Source organism: Hyla sarda, chromosome 4, assembly GCF_029499605.1.
Source record: "Hyla sarda isolate aHylSar1 chromosome 4, aHylSar1.hap1, whole genome shotgun sequence".
Classification (NCBI taxonomy): Eukaryota; Metazoa; Chordata; class Amphibia; order Anura; family Hylidae; genus Hyla; species Hyla sarda.
Window position 1 is genome coordinate 17,121,657 of NC_079192.1, and position 20,855 is coordinate 17,142,511.

General features: G+C 43.2%; 1 protein-coding gene across 1 annotated transcript in view; it reads right to left on the reverse strand.

Moving 5' to 3' along the window:
• Positions 1–8,539: 8,539 nt before the first annotated feature.
• LOC130367586 (extracellular calcium-sensing receptor-like) overlaps positions 8,540–20,855 on the reverse strand; it is a 43,294-nt gene continuing 30,978 nt past the window's right edge. Inside the window, exons 3-6 of the mRNA XM_056570096.1 lie at positions 17,525–17,759; positions 12,079–12,306; positions 9,746–9,869; positions 8,540–9,578 (exon numbers count right to left, since the gene is read on the reverse strand). Of these exons, the coding sequence (XP_056426071.1) occupies positions 8,656–9,578; positions 9,746–9,869; positions 12,079–12,306; positions 17,525–17,759 (1,510 nt within the window). The 3' untranslated portion in view covers positions 8,540–8,655. The remainder of the gene's footprint in view (positions 9,579–9,745; positions 9,870–12,078; positions 12,307–17,524; positions 17,760–20,855) is intronic.

The following is a 20,855-nucleotide window of genomic DNA, read 5'->3' on the forward strand; positions in this document are numbered from 1 at the left end:
ATTTTTTACACTCGCATTTTCTTGTAGACCCAATTTTTGAATTTTTACAAGGGGTAAAAGGAGAGAAACCACCCTAAAATTTGTAACCCAATTTCTCTCGAGTAAGGAAATACCCCATATGTGTATGTAAAGTGTTCGGCGGGTGCAGTAGAGGGCTCAGAAGGGAAGGAGCAACAATGGGATTTTGGAGAGTGAGTTTTTCTGAAAGGGTTTTTGGGGGGCATGTCCCATTTAGGAAGCCCCTATGGTGCCAGAACAGTGGACCCCCCCACATGTGACCCCATTTTGGAAACTATACCCCTCATGGAATTTAATAAGGGGTGCAGTGAGCATTTACACCCCACTGGCATTTGACAGATATTTGAAACAGTGGACTGTGCAAATGAAAATTTTTATTTACCCCATATGTGTCCCAAAACTGTTGCCCTGAAATACGACAGGGCTTCAAAGTGAGAGAGCGCCATGCGCATTTGAGGCCTTAATTATGGATTGGCATAGGGGTGGACATAGGGGTATTCTATGCCAATGATTCCCAAACAGGGTGCCTCCAGCTGTTGCAAAACTCCCAGCATGCCTGGACAGTCAGTGGCTGTCCGGCAATACTGGGAGTTATTATTTTGCAACAGCTGGAGGCTCCGTTTTGGAAACAGTAGCGTACCAGACGTTTTTCTTTTTTTGGGGGGGGAGGGGGGGGCTGTGTAGGGGTATGTGTATATGTAGTGTTTTTTACTTTTTATTTTAGGTAAGTGTTAGTGTAGTGTAGTGTTTTTAGGGTACAGTCACATGGGCAGAGGTTCACAGCAAGTTTGCCGCTGGGAGTTTGAGCTGCAGCGCAAAATTTGCGCCATCTCAAACTTGCAGCACTCACTGTAAACCTCCGCCCATGTGAGTGTACCCTGTACATTCACATTGGGGGGAGGGGGCAAACATCCAGCAAACATCCAGCCGAGCATGCCGTTTGGCTGTCCGTGCATGCTGGGAGTTGTAGTTTTGCAACAGCTGGAGGCACACTGGTTTGGAAACACTAAGTTAAGTAATAAACTTTCAAGTGTTTTGCAACCAAACTTAGTGTTTCCAAACCAGTGTGCCTCCAGCTGTTGCAAAACTAAAACTCCCAGCATGCATGGTCTGTCAGTGCATGCTGGGAGTTATAGTTTTGCAATAATTGCAATAGCTGGAGGCACTGAGGTAGGAAACGGACAATGTTTCCAACTAGTGTGCCTCCAGTTGTTGCAAAACTACAACTCCCAGAATGCCCAGACTGCCCAGGCATGCTGGAAGTTGTAGTTCGGCAATATCTGAAGGATCAGATGTTGCCGAACTACAACTTCCAGCATGCCTGGACAGACTGAGCATGCTGGGAGTTGTAGTTTTGCAACATCTGGAAGAGCACAGATTGGAGACCATTATACAGTGGTCTCCAAACTGTGGACCTCCAGATGTTGCAAAACCTCAACTCCCAGCATGCCCAGAAAGCCAAAGGCTGTCTGGGCATGCTGGGAGTTGCAGTTTTGAAACTCCCAGAGGCAGCAGTGAGATCGCTTTACGGCGATCTCACTGCTGCCAATGAAGATGCCGCACTGCTGCCGGAAACTCACCGCCGGGACGCAGCGCCGCCGGGACCGCCTGGAGGACGTCGCTCGCGCCGGGACCGCTCGGGACACCGCATGGCTGGGTAAGTGACGCCGGGGGACGGGTCAGGGACACTTAGCAGAGCGGTGTGTGTCCCGATCCCCGTGATCGGGACTTACACACCGCGCTGCTAAGTATTCTGATAGCAAAACGCTGCTATCAGCTAGTCAGATTTGACCAGCTGATAGCAGCGATCGCTGGGGGTGGGGTGGGGGAGGAAACCCCCCGTGGTCGCATGGTAAGATGGCTGGCTATCAGTGATAGCCACCATCTTACCGGGCGCTGCGGGATGCCGCGAGTAGCGGCAAAAATGTTCATGATGTACCTGTATGTCATGGGTCGGGAACACCTTGCCACTCATGACGTACAGGTATGTCATAGGTCGGGAAGGGTTTAATAGAGATAAATGAATCAATTCTGTGCTAAACAATTCTGTCCCTTATAGAGATGAAATTCGGCACAGAGATTCTACTGCATCAGAGTCTCGTTGAATTCAACAGGATTCTGCTGCACTGTGCACAAGGCGGACTTTCTAAGCCAGATGTTACCGGCACGGAAATCGGAAATTCCATTTTCCTTGTCCAGCACATTCCCATGCGGTCCAAGCTCTAGCATGTTTTTGCCTGAGCCTTCAGTTTGCTCCTGTACACAGTTTTATTTTAATATGGGGTAGGGTGCCTGGAACCTACTGTATGTACAGGAGCAAAACTTCTGCCAAATGCAGGAGTTCCTGCTATTGAACACAAAGAAGTAAGGCATGCATCACTGCTTGGTTAACATTTTCTGGGCCTGCACAGAAATCTAGGCCAACAGGCCACTCAGGAATAAGCAGTGAAGCTTTAAAGGCGTACTCCACTGGAAAAAAAATTTGTGAAAGTGGGATGTGAAAATGAAAAATTAGATTTTTTTCACAAAAATGCAGATGTTAACCTACATTTTTCATTTTCACAAGGGGTAATAGGTGAAACTGTCCCCCAAAATTAGTAACCCCATTTCTCTCGAGTAAGGAACTATCTCATGTGTGGATGTAAAGTGCTTTGAGGGTGCACTAGAGGGCTCAGAAGGGAAGGAGCGACATTGGGCTTTTGGAAAGCGAATTTTGCTGAAATTATTTTTGGGGGGCATGTATAGAAGAGCAAAAAATAACACATGGCACACAATTTGGGAAACTAAACCCCTCAAGGAATGTAACGGTACAGTTAGCCTCAACATCCCACAGGTGTTTCACTAAAGTTTGATGTGGAAATGAAAAATTAGATTTTTTTTCACAAAAATGCTGGTGTTACCCCAAATTTTTCATTTTTACAAGGGATAATAGAAGAAATAGTGTTAGAAATTTTGGGGGGCTTTTTCTTCTGCGTATGAAAATACCCCATATGTGGATGTAAAGTACTCTGCGGGCACACTACAGGGCTCAGAAGAGAAGGAGTGCCATTGGAGAGAGAATTTGGTTGGAATGGCAGTCGGGGGCTATGTGCTTTCACAAAGACCCCCGTGCTACCAGAACGGTGGACCCCCCACATGTGACGCCATTTTGGAAACTACTCCCCTCACAGAATGTAACAAGGGGTGCAGTGAGCATTTAAACCCCACTGGCGCTTGACAGATCTTTGGAACTGTGGGCTGTGCGAATTCCAAATTACATTTTTCATTTTCAAAGACAACTGTTCCTAAAATATGTCAGACACCAGTGGGATATAAATGCACAGAGCACCCCTTGTTTCATTCCTTGAGGGGTGTAGTTTCCAAAATGGGGTCACTTTTTTTTGGATTTATGTCAGAACCGCTGTAACCAGCAGCCACCCCTGTTCACATTACCAGTTTAGACCTCAAATGTACATGGTGCGCTTTCACTCCTGAGTCATGTTGTGCATCCACTGAGCATTTTACATCCACATCTGGGGTATTTCCGTACTTGGGAGAAATTGCATTTCAAATTTTGGGCGTCATTTTTTTACCTCTTATAAAACGAAAAGTATGGGGCAACACCAGCATGTTAGTGTACATTTTTTACATTTTTTACACTAACATGCTGGAGTAGACCCCAACTTTACCCTTTCATAAGGCGTAAAAGGAGAAAAAGCCCCCCAAAACTTGTTGTGTAATTTCTCCCGAGTACGGAGATACCCCATATATGGCCCTTAACTGTTGCCTTGAAATAAGACAGGGCTCCGAAGTGAGAGAGCGCTATGTGCATTTGAGTTTCCAGTGGAAAACTTAATTTTTTTTTAAAAATCAACTGGTGCCAGAAAGTTTAACAGATTTGTAGATTAGAGAAAATGAGTGTGCAGCTCACAACCGAGGATCCAAGGTATAAGTGGTTAAAATATCGATCCCCACAAACCCAAAATAAAGGAAAACTATAAATAAATATTTAACCACACCTCAAGGATCTCACCATACTAGATGGTACACAACAATAATTGGAAACAAGGTGTTTGAAAAAGTTATAAAATGTATTATACACTTTAGACCATAAATTGAAACTTTGAAACCATTTTGTTTAAATTTATGATCTAAAGTGTATAATAAATTTTATAACTTTTTCAAACACATTATTTCCAACTACAGTGACCCCCCCCGACCTACGATGGCCCGGACACACAATAATTTCAGAGACCATCTCAGAGACCATCGCATGTTGAAGGCAGCATCAACATACGATGCTTTTGTATGTCGGGGCCATCGCATAAACGGCTATCCGGCAGCGCAGACTGCTTCAGCTACCACCAAATTGCCGTTTACGGGGCCCCGTGTGGTCCACTGACGATCACTTACCTGTCCTCGGGGCTCCGGAGAGTCCTCTTCGGGGTCCACTCCATCATCGGCACTCTCCATCGTCGTCATCACGACGCTGCACATGCCGACCCGTCATCCAATAGGAGCGGCGTGCATAGCGACATGATGGCGGCGATTGAGAGCGAGGATGACGGGGAAGCAGAGGCCTTGCCGGAGTGTCGGGGACACCTCAACATACAATGGTTTCAACAAACGATGGTCCATTTGGAACGGATTACCATCGCATGTTGAGGGACCACTATTGTTGTGTTCCATCTAGTATGGTGAGATTCTTGAGGTGTGGTTAAATATTTATAGATTTGTAGATTACTTCTATTAAAAAATCTCAACCCTTCCAGTACTTATTAGCTGCTGAATAATACAGAGGAAATTATTTTCTTTTTGGAACACAGTGCTCTCTGCTGACATCACGAGCACAGTGCTCTCTGCTGACATCTCTGACCATTTTAAGAACTGTCCAGAGCAGGAGAAAATCCCCATAGCAAACATATGCCGATACGGCCCGTGTCATTAGCCACAAAGGTCAGTGGAACCACATCCAGCAGCGTTACAGTACCCTCTGAATATAATACTACCACGCACTGTACCCTCTGAATATAATACTACCACACACTGTACCCTCTGAATATAATACTACCACACATTGTACCCTCTGAATATAATACTACCACACAATATACCAACTGAATATAATACTACCACACACTGCTCTCTCTGAATATAAACCTGCCACACACTGTACCCTCCTATTATAATACTACCTCACTGTAATCACTGAATATAATATTATCGCACTCTGCACTCTTTGAATATAATACTACCACACACTGTACCCTGTGAGTATAATACTGCCACACATTGCATCCTCTGTATATAACAATACCACACACTGTACCCTCTGAATATAATACTACCTCACACTGTACCTCTGAATATAATACTGCCACAAATTGTGTCCTCTGTATATAACACTACCACACACTGTACCCTCTGAATATAATACTACCTCACACTGTGCCTCTGAACATAATACTGCCACACATTGTGTCCTCTGTATATAACACTACCACACACTGTACCCTCTGAATATAATACTACCTCACTCTGTGCCTCTAAATATAATACTGCCACACATTGTATTATCTGTATATAATAATACCACACACTGTGCTCTTTGAATATAATTATATTACACACTGCGCCTCTGAAGATAACCTTACCATACAGTGCACCCTCTGTATACAAAACAGCAACATATTGTGGCACTTAAAACTGTACAACCCCAGAAAATCTTTATAATATACACCATACCTCTGAAAGGCAAAACACTCTGTGCCCCTCATGCGCATGTAAGTATCTGACAATATCAGTATGGGTAGCTGTCAATCTCGGCAACTCAATACATCACGCCTGCGCACATCACACAACAATATCGGCACAAGAATATCAACGTATCAGTCCATTATTTATGCATATCAGTGCTCCAGCATCTCAATACAAGACACATGCGCATATCACTAATTTGCAAGTTAGGCGGATATAAAATGTATGACTATGATTAGTAGTACAACCACTATCTTACAATATCGGCAACCACATTCTTGTTATGTAAGTACACAATAATGCTATTATATGGGATAAAGATTTCTATATACATGCAGAGGATAGAATGTGATCACTCAGTCAAAATACTAAAACCCCCAATACATCTCATATAGAAATGCAAATATAGAAACCCAGATAGTGTGTATATATCTATAAATATTCATATTCACACTAAATGGGCCATATCCTGAACATACCGCAATCATAAATGCATACATATATATATATATATATATATATATATATATATATATATATATATATAATATTTTATATATGTATATAAATATATATATATATATATATATATATATATATATATTTATACATATATACATTTATGATTGTGGTATGTTCAGGATTATATATATATAATTTATGTAAATTAAATAAATACTAGATGATACTAATACATGGGTGTCTGAAAGAACATCCAATATCCCAAGTCATTTAAAGAAATGTAATTGGGTGTGCTCAAAGACACCCATACTCCCTATACACCAATGTCCATCATGTGCACAAACAATGGACAGTTAAATGGGCAGTTATACCCAAATATGTCCATACCTGTAAACTCCTTAGGAAATTCCTCTATATGTGTCTCTACAATATCCCATGTCCAATGGTCCCATATCCATGTCTGTCTATATCCACTAATTCCAACTCCTGATGCCAAACTATCACCTAGGTATTTCTTATAAAAAAAAAAGGCCCCACCCTATAGCATAATGAGATATCTTGTGAAATAGGAGATCATGCAATCCTATTCACATAAAGGGTCCAATTGGCCCTACTCCAGTATAGGGATAATACACAGTACAGGGTTAATATGCAGTTACAAAACAACACAGGGTTAGAATTCACAATGAAGTGGTAGTGTAGTGAGGGATGGCACAGTATTTATAGTGTATCCTGCCAACCAGGCCATAATCCTCTTTTTTCCTGCACTCTTGTCTTTTCTCTGACCCCAGCAGGCCTCCGTAGGAGTCTGTGATCACATGACCAGCAGGGAGAGGAGTTGAGCTGGAGGCTGAGATCACTGTGTGTATAGTAGTGTTTCCCAAGCAAGGTGCCTACGGACACTGCCAAACTACAACTCCCAGCATGTCCGGACAGCCTTTGGTTGTCTGGGCATGCTGGGAGCTGAAGTTTTGCAATAGCAGGATGAACACTGCTTGGCAAACACTGCTGTATAGAGGCACTGAAGGGTGGATGGGGTAACATCATTGTGGGAATGCTTACCACTTGGTGGTGTGTCACCCCATTTATGGGTGTCACCCCATGCGGTCCGAACCCCCCGCATCTCCCAAGCAACGCCACTGGTGCAGTAGTGTGGTTAGGTCTGCCAGTAGTGGGACTGCTGCACCACTAGGTTATTCCTCCTATGAGCACTGGTGTTGCTGTGGTGGTGGTCGTTGCCCCCCAGCTCCATTCAAGTTAGGCACCCACTTAAATCCTGTAGCCTTTAAGTGGTAAGTGGGCTAGTACAGATTGATCAAAATGTATACTATATACCAGTTGTCAGTTGTTACAATTGTGCTGAGAAGTAATAGATAAAGGTATAACATGTGGATGTGCGACCATGTCTTTCTTTCTGCCCTTCTTTTTAAATGTGCGGAAAATAAACATATTCGCTATCTAGGTAAAGTCTTGCTAGGGCCTTCTATTTCAATAACATCATCATTGAACATGTACAGTGACCCCTCGACCTACGATGGCCCCGACATACGATAATTTCAACATGCGATGGTCTCTCAGAGGCAGTATCAACATACGATGCTTTTGTATGTCGGGGCCATCGCATAAACGGCTATTCGGCAGCGCAGACTGCTTCAGCTGCCGCCGGATAGCCGTTTACGGTGCCCCATGCCCTTTGCTGACGATCACTTACCTGTCCTCGGGGCTCCGGCGCGTCCTCTTTGGGATCCTCTGCATCGTCGGCGCTCTTCATCGTCGTCATCACGTAGCTGCGCACGCCGTCCCGTCATCCAATAGGAGTGGCGTGCGTAGCGACGCGATGGCAGCGACGGAGAGCGCGGATGTCGGGGAAGCAGAGGCCTTACTGGAGCGTCGGGGACACCCCGGGGACGCGGCGACAGCAATGGACGGCGACATCCCGGGCAGCGGTGATGATCCGGAGCGACGGGGACAGGTGAGTACAAGTTCCTCTAACAGTGGTCTACAACCTGCGGTCCGCAGGTTGTAGACCATTGTCCTATACTTTACATTGCACGGATCCCTCAACATACGATGGTTTCAACAAACGATGGTCAGTTTGGAACGGATTACCATCGTATGTTGAGGGACCACTGTAATGTGGGGGTCAGCCGTTTTCCACATTAGGAGTTCTCTGTGAGGACTAGGACATGACAAAAAGAGATACATTATTTGACATTTTGATAGGATATACCTTTAATAGTGAAATAGTTTTTATCATGATGGAATATAGACATCTTACTGATATTGACTTACCAAAACCAACACCTTTCCAACACAGGCCTGTCTCAATAATAAATAAATACAATCTTAGTTTATTATTTATTAATAATAATACAGTATCAAATTTGTATTAAAACTAATAATTGTTGTTATTGAATCAACAGTTAACCTTGAAGAATTTCATAGAACATATACGGTGCTATCCTTGGTTTTTCGTATGTTATTGTTCCTAGAATTCATCTTAGGTATGAATAATATGAAAATACATTTAGGAAGAAACATACATATGACTAAAGCCCAACTGGATGCTAAGATGGCGAAGATCTCCATAGCCACTGTGTACCTGCCCTGTGCACTGAGGGAGGCTGGGATGTAAGATATCCAGACACTGAGGAAGGCCAACATGCTGAATGTAATATACTGGGCTTCATTGAAACGGTCTGGAAGTCTTCGGGCCAGGAATGCCACAATGAAACTTATGGTGGCCAGAAGAAAGAGATAACCCAACATAGTCCAGAAGGCGATGGGTGATCCCTCATTACAATCAACAATGATGATTTCAGGTCTAATGCCAGTGTTATGTTGTGCAAATGGCGGAGCAATGGACAACCAGGTGGCACACAGGATGAACTGTAACAGACAACAGATGAAAATAATCGTATAGGAGACCCTGAATGTCGTCCATTTTCTCAGACTGCTTCCTGGTTTGGTGGCCATGAATGCAAATACAACCATGATCGTCTTGGCCAAAATGCAAGCAACACAGAGAGTGAAGACCAGACCAAAGGTCACCTGACGCAGGAGACATCTGGTGTGCTCTGGATATCCTATAAACCCTAAGGAGGAGAAGTAGCAGAGACAAAGGGACATCAACAAAAGACAACTTAGAGAATAATTACTGGCTTTTACAATAGGGGTATTTCTGTATTTAAGAAAAAGCCTCAAAATAAGAAGAGGAACAATGGAAGAAATCAAGCTGGATGCCGCTAAGATGGCTCCTAACACATCTTCATAAGACAGGAAGTCAAAGGGTTTTGGGAGACAGCTGGATTTTTCGTAATTCGGCCACTGGTCCCATGGACACCTGACACAGTTAATGGAATCTGGAGAAGATAAAAAAAAGTTGCACATTTTTACTTCATTCCATAGAAAACAAAATATGAATAAAATAATAATAATTGTTGCTGTTATTTTTGAGGTGTTATTAATATTATAATTATTTTAAAATTGACAAAAAAAAATCCATGGAAACTATTGTGAGACTACTTACCTGTCTGATTGCTGATCTCATCTTGTAGACAAGGAACACACTCAAAGCAGCAGATAGGTTGGCCCTGAATAGCTGCCTTCCTAAATCCCAGAGGACAACTCTCGCTACAGACAGAACGTGGGACCTGGTAGTATAAAAGGATTTTATTGTATAATTCCGATCATTTTTTAGATACTTTTTTCTGCAATGTTTTATTTATGAAACAATAAAACATGTATTGATGAATCTGTGATGTCACGGCTCCACCCCGTATGATGTCACGCTCCGCCCCCTCAATGCAAGCCTATGGGACGGGGCGTCACGCCCCGTCCCATAGGCTTGCATTGAGGGGGTGGAGCGTGACGTCACAAGGGGGCGGAGCCGTAACTTCAGAATGCTCCGGCCCTGTGATCGACAGTAATCAGACCCGGAGCGAACACACTCCGGGGTCTGATTTTAACGGGGTGCCGCGTGCATGATCACGGGGGTCCCCAGCAGCACACTGTCAACTCAATGCAGTAGCCCACCCTGTTCTCCAAATAATGGTGAAAGGCGGTGATGGCTTTTTTTTTTTTTTTTAAGAAAAGTAATGGCAACTAAATATATACCACCTAGGCTTGGTGTACCCCATTAAATGCCTATAGGCTGTGGATTTAACTAGATGGTACCGAAGCAACTGCACCACCTACAACACTGCACAACATCTGGATGACTGGGTAAATACAGTTTTTTTTTCCGAGGGATATAGATTCCATTATAAATAGCTGAGTGGATGGAGTAGGAGGAACACTACATGACAGTGATTAGAACAAGACAGAAACTGCACTGCCTGTGGATGAGGCCGGGCTGCCAGACACACTACACAGATTGGGAACTGCAGCCTCAAGGTTTTGATCACATTTTGGGATCTTTTGACAGTCCCACACAGCCTTGTGATGGCGCTCCATGTGCTTACGCAGAGCAGTAATTGCTTTCCGCTTGCAGATGCGGCACTGTGCCTGGCTTTCTTCCTCTGGGAAGGTACAGAAGAATTGCCACAGACTACCACAAAGAAATAGTGGCCCTGATTTACTATTATAAACCCGACATGTTTTGTCAGGTTTGCGCCAGATGTGCTCATTGCGCCAGAATTTTATCTGCAACAGAATTTTAAAAACCCGACCAACTTTCTATTTGATTTGGAAAAAACCCAAAAAGGGGTGTGACCATCTGGGAAAGGGGGTGTGGTCACTGAAAAAGGGGTGTGCATGACATCACTAGGGGTCATGGCCGTGATGTCACGTCCCCGTCTTTGAGGCAGCGCCGGCACAGAATGCCGGGGACCACACCGAGATCACGGGGGTCCTCAGCGGCGGGACCCCTGCGATCATACACCTTATCCCCTATCCTTTGGATAGGGGAAAAGATGTATAAAGCCAGAATACTCTTTAAGTCCAAGGTCAACACATCCTTCTACCAGGAGATTTTGGTGCACTTCATGCTTCCTTTCCTTTTAAGTTGCACTAATGAAATAATGAAATAATGAACTTTTGCACGATATTCAAATTTTTTCGAGTTTCACCTGTATACTGTATTTACTATGCAACATGCAAACGAGAAATAATGTATATGTTGAAAGTTGATGGAGGGGTCAATGTCCTCAGAAAACATTAGTACAAGGTTTATAATTATAATCTAGACTCTTTTCAGGCCAACCACTTATTCATAACGAAGAGCAGTGTAGATCATAAAGGTACAACCACCACCTTAAAGGGGTTCTTCGCCCCTAGACATCTTATCCCCTATCCAAATGATAGGGGATAAGATGTCTGATCACGGGGGTCCTGCCCCTGGGGACCCCCAAGATATTGGCTGTGGCACTCCAGACATCCGGTGCACGGAGCAAACTTCACACCCCCTCCCATAGACTTGCATTGAGGGGGCTTGGCCGTGACATCACAAGCGAGGCATGGCCACGACATCAAGAGCCTCTGGCGCTGCACCTGATGCTCTAAACGAACGCCAGATGCTGCAAGGAGATCACGGGGGTCCCCAGCGGCAGAACCCCCATGATCAGACATCTTATCCCCTATCCTTTAGTAACTGTCCAGAGCAGCATCTGTTTGGGGATTTTCCTCCTGCTCTGGACAGTTCCTGACATGGACAGAGGTGTCAGCAGAGAGCACTGTGGTCGTGACACAAAAGAAATCCAAAAAGAAAATAATTTCCTCTGTAGTATATAGCCCCTAATATGTACTGGAAGGATTAGGATTTTTTAATAGAAGTAATTTACAAATCTGTTTAACTTTCTGGCATCAGCTGATTTAAAAAAATACATCAATAAAATCCACCGGAGTACTCCTTTAACATCTCACCTGTTGACCTCCAGTAGGCCATGAGATCAGACTTGAGTTAAGGACCAGGGCTTTATCTGGGGGGCCTGAGATACTAAATTTTCCAATCTTAACTTGCGTCACAGTTCCATCTGGTTTCATTTGCCAGTTCACGATTCCATAGGCGACAGTTGAATCCTCACTCTCATCGAAGTAGTTTTCTTTTCCATTGTTCGAAGCTGACTTGACCTTCCTTATATAGTATGTAAGCTGCAAATCAATGGGAAAATCAAGTAGTGAAATCATAAGCCAACAAAGTGTTTCAATGACCAAAGAGGACCTTGACTAAAATAGTCAGTAGTTTTAACAGTTGGTTTATTTGAGCAGTAAGAGACAGAATAACATTAAAAAAAGCCATAAAAACTAATAAAAGTTATGAATTGATTTGTATTTTACTCAGTAAAATAAGTCCTCCCTCCCTGAGGAAGCCTGATGGTGAAATGGTGTTGGGGTGCGGATGCTCTGTGATGGTGTATTTGCTAGGTTCGGTACTTTGTCTGCTTGCGTAGGCTGGGTTCACATCACGTTTTTCCCAATACGGGACCGCTTACGGCTGGGGGAGCTAAAACCTTGCGCTCCCTATCTCAGCCGTATGCCGCCCGTATGTAATTCATTTCAATGAGCCAACCGGAGTGAAACGCTGACTCTGGTCGGCTCATTTTTGCCCTTTATGCGGTTTTCACACCGCACCTAAAATCGGGGTCGACTACGATTTTAGGTCCGGTGGGAAACCGCATACGGGGCAAAAATGAGCCAACCGGAGTCAGTGTTTAAATACGGACGGCATACGGCTGAGATACGGAGTGCAAGGTTTTAGCTCCCCCAGCCGTAAGCGGTCCCGTATTGGGAAAAACGTGATGTGAACCCAGCCTTATGTGAATATACCTTTCTCTTGACTCTGCTGGCTATATTGGAGGAAGTGTGGTGCATAATTGTGCAGCAGATTCACACCTCTGCAGAGTATTTGTAGGTCTCCCATGTTTTCTGCGGACCCAGTACATGCCGGCAATATGACTATGTCGTTTTTTACACCTATTAAAGTTCAAGATTGTTGCATAGCTTCATTATTTATGTATATGGTTAATATACTGGTGGCCCCATAGTGTCCGACTGTGGTCTACGCACTTTATCTTGTTTGTTCTATTTACCTCACAGTAGTCAGGTTAGTCTGACTCGCGCTGTCCATTTTAAATGTTTTTTATTTAATATTCTAATAAGCATGTAATTGTAATTTAATACATTGGTCTAGTGTTTATTATGGGTATTCATTATAGGTATTTATTACTAAAAAAGCAGCCAGGTAAAGCTGCACTATGCTTCTCATCATCTTCCACAAACTGGCACTCTCTTAAAGCGCAACTGTCAGGACTGTTGACCCCCACAACTTAAAGGGGTACTCCGGCTCTAAGACATCTTATCCCCTATCCAAAGGATAGGGGATAAGATGCCTGATCGCGGGGATCCAGCCACTGCGGACCACCGTGATCTTTCACGCAGCACCTCGTTACCATCAGCCCCAGGAGCATGTTCGCTCCGGGTCTGATAACTGCCGATCACGGGGCCGAAGTATTGTGATGTCACGGCTCCGTCCCTGTGTGACGTCACGCTGCACCCCCTCAATGCATGCCTATGGGAGGGGGCATGACAGCTGTCACACACAGGCTTGCATTGAGGGGGCGGGGCGTGACATCACACAGGGGTGGAGCAATACTCTGGCCCCATGATCGGCAGTCATCAGACCCGTAGCGAACATGCTCAGGGGGCTGATGGTAACAAGGTGCTGCGTGAAAGATCACAGGGGTCCCCAGCGGCAGGACCTCCGCGATCAGGCATCTTATCCCCTATCCTTTGGATAGGGGATAAGATGTCTTAGAGCCGGAGTACCCCTTTAAGTTGTGGGGGTCAACAGTCCTGACAGTTGCGCTTTAAGAGAGTGCTCCTAATCTAAGCTCATTATCTGTATAAAAGACAACTCGGAGCCAGAAATGTTGCTAATTAATAGGGGATAAAATACTTATTTCACTAGTAAAATGCAAATCAATTCATATCCTATTAGAACTGTGTTTTTCTGGATTTTTTTATTGTTATTCTGTTTAAATAAACTGACCAATGAAATTACAGACTGATCATTTATTTTACTGAGAGAGTAGTTGATGCATGGAATAGCCTTCCTACAAAAGTAGCAGCTGCAAATACAGGGAATGATTTTAAAGGGGTGTTCCAGGAAAAAAAATGATATCAACTGGCTCCAGAAAGTTAAACAGATTTGTAAATTACTTCTATTACAAAAAGCTTAATCCTTCCAGTAGTTATCAGCTGCTGAAGTTGAGTTGTTCTTTCTGACCACAGTGCTCTCTGCTGACACCTATACGTGTCTAAGGAAATGTTTGAAGCATTACAGGTTTGCTATGGGGATTTGCTCCTACTCTGGACAGTTCCTGAGACAAGCAGAGGTGTCAGCAGAGAGCACTGTTGTCAGACAGAAAAGAACAACTCAACTTCAGCAGCTGATAATAGAGATGAGCAAATTTACAGTGATTTGATTCGTCACAAACTTCTCGGCTCGGCAGTTGATGACTTATCCTGCATTAATCAGTTCAGCTTTCAGGTGCTCCGGTGGGCTGGAAAAGTGGATACAGTCCTTGAAGACTCTCTCCTAGGACTGTATCCACCTTTTCCAGCCCACGGGAGCACCTGAAAGCTGAACTGATTTATGAAGGAAAAGTCATCAACTGCCGAGCCGAGAAGTTTGTGACAAATCCAATCACTGTAAATTCGCTCATCTCTAGCTGATAACTACCGGAAGAATTAAGATTTTTTTTCATAGAAAGTAATTTATACATCTGTTTAACTTTCTGGAGCCAGTTGATATAAAAAAAAAAGTATTTTCCTGGAATACCCCTTTAACTCCTTCCGTCCTAAGTCCGGTCCCTGTCTATAACGTGGGGTCCTGGCGGGACCCCGCGTCATAGCGGGATGGTCCGGGCGCCTATTCACAGCCGGGACCCACGGCTAATAGCATGCGGCCGCGATCGTTCGGTCACACGCTATTAACCCTTCCGATGCGGCGCTCAAAGCTGAGCGCCGCATCGAAAGTGAAAGTAAATGCTTCCCGGCTGCTCAGTCGGGCTGTTCGGGGTCATCGCGATAAAATCGCGATGCCCCGATCAGCTACCTGGAGAGAAGAAGGTCCCTACCTTCTTCCGTCGGTGTCCCGGCTCTGATTGATTGCTCCATGAGTTACAGGCTGGAGCAATCAACCGCCGATTACACAGCTTGTTGCCATGCAACGGCAAGGCAACAATCTGTGAATGAAATCAGCCATTGCAAGCTCATAGGTCCCTATAGGAGCTATGAGCTCGCAAAAAAAAGTGTAAAATAAAAGTTAACCCTTTCAGGTATTCCGTTCTGAACTAAAAGTTTAAATCACCCAGCATTTCCTTGTAACAAAATAAAACAGTGTTAATAAAAATAAACATATGTGGTATCACCGCGTGCGGAAATGTCAGAATTATAAAAATATACTGCTTTTAAAACCGCATGTTCAATGGCGTACGCGCAAAAAAAATTCCAAAGTCCAAAATAGCGCATTTTTGATCACTTTTTATACCCCAAAAAAGTTAATGAAAAGTGATCAAAAAGTCTGATCAGAACAAAAATGGTACCGCTAAAAACTTAAGATCACGGCGCAAAAAAATGAGCCCTAATAGCGCCCTGAACACAGAAAAATAAAAAAGTTATAGGGCTCAGAAAATGACAATTTTAAACGTATACATTTTCCTGCATGTATTTATGATTTTTTTCTGAAGTGATACAAAATCAAACCTATAAGTAGGGTATAATTTTTACCGAAAAATGTACTGCGTAGAAACGAAAGCCCCCAAAATTTACAAAATGGCATTTTTTCTTCAAGTTTGTTGCACAATGAATTTTATTTCCGTTTTGTCGTGGATTTTTCGGTAAAATGACTAATGTCACTGTAAAGCAGAATTGGTGGCGCAAAAAATAAGCCATAATACAGATTTTTAGGTGCAAAATTGAAAGGGTTATGATTTTTTAAAGGCAAGGAGGAAAAACGAAAATGCAAAAACGTGAAATCGCTCAGTCCTTAAGGGGTTAAGCATGCATGGGATAGGCATAAGACTATCCTTCATATAAGATAGGACCAGGGACTATTCATTGTATTCAGAATATTGGGCAGACTAGATGGGCTAAATAGTTCTTATATGCCGACACATTCTATGTTTCAGTGGACAAACAAAAAAATCAGCAGGGGATCAAATAGTTTGCATTGGGTCTAAGGGACAAACTTAGAATGATTTCCCAAATTGAAGAATTAGTGGTTAACTTTTTTTTTTCAAATCCTGCCCAGGCTTTCGGCATAAAAAAAAAATTAAATTCTTTACTTACCTCCCGCTGCTCCTCTATTGCCTTCAGTATTTCTGCTCTGATGCCCAGTACAATCCTTTCCTGGTGCCGGGGTTCAACTCATCAGACAGCAGCTCAGCTAATAGATGGCCCCAGCTATGTACCACCTTGGCCAGTGATTGGTTAAAGGGGTACTCTGCCCCTGGACATCTTATGCTGGGAATCCCCGGTATCTCGGCTGCGGCACCCCACTATCATTATTGCACAGAGCAGACTCACTCACTGCGTTATGACGAGCAATACAGGGGCCGGAGCATTGTTATGTCAGGGCTCCGCCCCCTTGTGACGTAACGGCCTACCCCCTCAATACAAGTCTATGGGAGGGGATGTGGCGACCATCACGCCCCCTCACATAGACTTGCATTAAGGGGCGGGCTGTGATGTCACGAGGGGGCGGAGCCATGACGTCTAGATGCTCCGGCCCGTGTATCGCTGGTCATTACGCATGGAGCGAGTCTGCTCTGTGCAATAATGATAGTGGGGTGCCGCAGCCGAGATCCCGGGGGTCCCCAGCAGCAGGACCCCCGTGATCTGACATCTTATCCCCTATCCTTTGGATAGGGGATAAGATGTCTAGGGGCGGAGTACCCCTTTAAGCAGCAGTGTGACCTGGAAGAAGACCAGAGCTGGGGCTGAAACGACACACCGGTATTTAACTAATCATTGGCCGATGCGTGACATTACTGAGGGCAACAATTAGCTGAGCTGCAGTCTGACAGGTCAACCCCCGGCATCAGGAAGAATATTGCAGCGGGGATCAGAGTAGCTATACCGGAGGCAACAGGGAAGCATCAGGAGATAAGAAGAGGCTTTTTGTTTTCATGTTGGCAGTCTGGGCATGATTTTTTTTTTTTTTTAAATGGTAAACGTTGGAGTACCCTTTTGGGTAAAGATTTGCATTTGATTTTAAATTGGGAAAGCTTTGTGAACACTGTACATTATACCAGAAAGTTATTATTGTTGGTAGATTTCATCATTCAGATCCATTCTCTACATTTACCTGCCATGGTTTGAAATTCCAGAGGTTCGCACAGGTCCCATTATAAAATGGTCCCTCTCCTGGCTTGCAGATTTTTAGATCATTTAAAGCTCTAGCCACGGTGTGCACAGAAGCGTACATATAAGAAGTATATAATAGACTCTTGACAAATGTAGAACTGTAAATTCTTTCATCTCGCTGTTCCATTCCGGTGCAGTTCCTCACCGGAGTCTTCACAGAACTTATACTGTTGTCACTATAAGAAAATGTGCAGTTATAGATAGTCTCCCAATATTGCATCACCCAATTTGGTCCTTTAGATGCGAGAGGACGAATATTCTTTAGGAACTGGTCGAAGCCCGGTATTACATAATCATTGCTAGCCAAGCCAAGTGCACCAATTAAAACTGGGAAATAATAACTTGTTGACAAAAATGTCGATCTGGCCCAACCGGCATTACCAATAAAAATTCTCCCTGTGACATTCTGCTTCACCAACTCATTCGCAATAGGAAGAAAATCAACTTCAAAGGCAAACACAAGGACAACCGTCGCTGTGGACTCTTTGATGGTCTGCACTATTCGAGGAGCATTGCGATCAGGTTGACTCAAACGAATATATTGAGTAAAAGCCAAACATGCTCCGGCTTTGATTAACTCTTGTCTAATCGGGGAAATTCCTTGTAGGCCATAATCATTGTCACTTGCTACAATACCAACCCATTTCCAGCCAAATTTCAGAAGAAGTTGAGCCAGTCCAATGGATTGGTATTGATCACTCGCGGCCACCCTGAAGAAGGATGGAAACATTTTCCTATTACCTAGAAGAGAAGCACTTGATAATGGACTGATCTAAAAAAAAAAAATAATAATTGTGAAAACTTTAACATACAAAGACTTAGAACTTTGATTATAGTGGTGAAGGATGATTATACCATAACCATATATTCAAAAGCAAAAGTAATTTAACATTTTTTTTTAAATAAACAAATTTAGGAGAATCCTAACTCCAGAATGGTAAATAACATTTTAAATATTGTGGGGTATGTCAAGCAGTGCTCTCTGTATGACACATGACATTTCTTTGATCCTCTATATCAATTGACATCTTTTCCATATTTCAAATTTTTACTCAACTTTCTCAACTATTTTTCTTTTCATTTTTCATCTTTTTACCCTTAGTTGTCCTGTACATATTTTCCTCTCAATTTGCTGCCTACCAACTTTTCTTTCATGTTTTATTGAACTTATTGTCTTGCTGTCATCTCCAAGACTTTGCTCGTACTGCACTAATTCCCCGAAATGTGATACCCCAAACCTTCAGACTCATTTACAACACCCACAGTTTTAACCGTGCCCTAAAGACACATATCTTCAAGCAGGCCGATAACTACGGTCTCCCCTGTTATGACTTTCGCGCTTTTTGAGACCCCTGGGTCTTAGAAACATCAAGAATGCCATATTTGGTAGTCTCCCCCAGGCTCTATGCACTTTAGACATTCAAATATTAGTTTTTGACTGGTTCGCCTTCCTTAGCCCCTTAAGGACTCATTTTCACCTTAAGGACTGAGCGTTTTTCCGTTTTTGCACTTTCGTTTCTTCCTCCTCATCTTCTGAAAATCATAACGTGTTTAATTTTGCACCTACAGAGCCTTATAAGGGCTTGTTTTTTGTGTGCTAATTGTATTTTGTAACAACATTACTTATTTTATAACATAATCTGCGGCAAAAAAATTATTTGTGGCGTGAAATGAAAAGAAAAAAACCTATTTTGCTAATTTTTAGGGCTTCTGTTTCTACCCAGTGCACTTTTCGGTAAAAATGAAACATTATCTTTATTCTATAGGTCCATTCGGTTACAAGGATACCCAATTTATGTAGGTTTTATTTATTTTACTACTTTAAAAAAATTATAACTACTTGCACCAAAATTAGTATGTTTAAAATTGTCATCTTCTGACCCCTATAACATTTTAATGGTATTTCTTTTTACGTGTACACCATCGACTGTACTGTTTAGCTAACCTTATATTCTAATAGTTCGTACATTTTCGCACGTGGTGGTACCACATATGATTATTTATTACTTTATTTTATTAAAAAAGATAGGAAAAGGCGGCTGATTAAAATTTTTTATTAGGGGGTGGGTTTATTCACATTTATTCTCTTATTTTTTTTTACCACTATTTACTTTTTTTTAGCCCCCTTAGGGGGCTATACCATGCAATCTTTGATTGCATACACTGTTCAATGATATGTCATAGCATAGCATTGATCAGTGTTGCCGGCGCTCTGCTACTCTAGCCTGCTGCCAGCATGGAGCAGTAGATCTCCTATCGGACGAGGAGGAGGCAGGTGAGGACCCTCCCGTCGTCCAGTAAGCTGATCGGGACATCGCGATTCTGTCGCGATAGTCCCTATCAGCTCCGCTGAGCTGCTGGGAAAGTTTCACTTTCAGTTTAGACTCCGCAATCAACTTTGATTGCAGCGTCTAAGGGGTTAATGCCGTGCATTAGCCTGATCAGCGATGCCCGGCATTAACCATGGATCCTGGCTGCCCATAGCAACAGGGACCCACAGGGTTTAACCCATTCTCCGCTCGTGAGAACGGTTTAAACCCCATTAGCTGGATCAGGGTGTACAGGTACGCCCTCAGTCCTTAAGGACTCGAGAAAGGGGGCTTACCCATACACCCTGCGTTCTTAAGGGGTTAAGTAACCTACCCTTTTTATAAAACATGGCTGGACCATTGTATCAATAAAGCAATTTCTGCTTTTTGTCTCAGCCCCATTCTTCATAGACAGTAAGTGCTCGAGAGTGGGGTCCTCACTCCTCCTGTTTGAATATTTAGTGCAAAATATTGTAATGTTTGATACTTGTATTTATTTTTATCCCCAGAATTGTAAACTTATGTGAAATCTGTTGGCGTTATATAAATAAATATTATTATTAGTAAATAGAGTTGAGTGAGCTGAACCTCCCTAACCCGGATTTGATCTGAATTTGCACAAACCTGGCAATGTCGGGGCTGAGCTGTGCCTGTAGATGATAGCCACGATTACAGCTCAGCCCAGCAATGAAGAAATTAATTAGCACTGCTGAGCAGCACTAGTTAACTCCTTGGAGGAGGGGGTGTATACATTATACAGCTGTATAATGTGTAAAGTGAAGAGAGTAATACTTACCATCTTGTCGCTTGTTTTGTGCTTTTCTTGTGTAGCTCCCCCTCCTTGTGACATCATCACTAGAGGCGGAGCTACACAAAAAAAGGCCCCAACCAGCTACCAGCTTTCTTCACTGGACACATTATTCAGTATAATAAATACACCACCAGCACCCTACCCCCACCAAA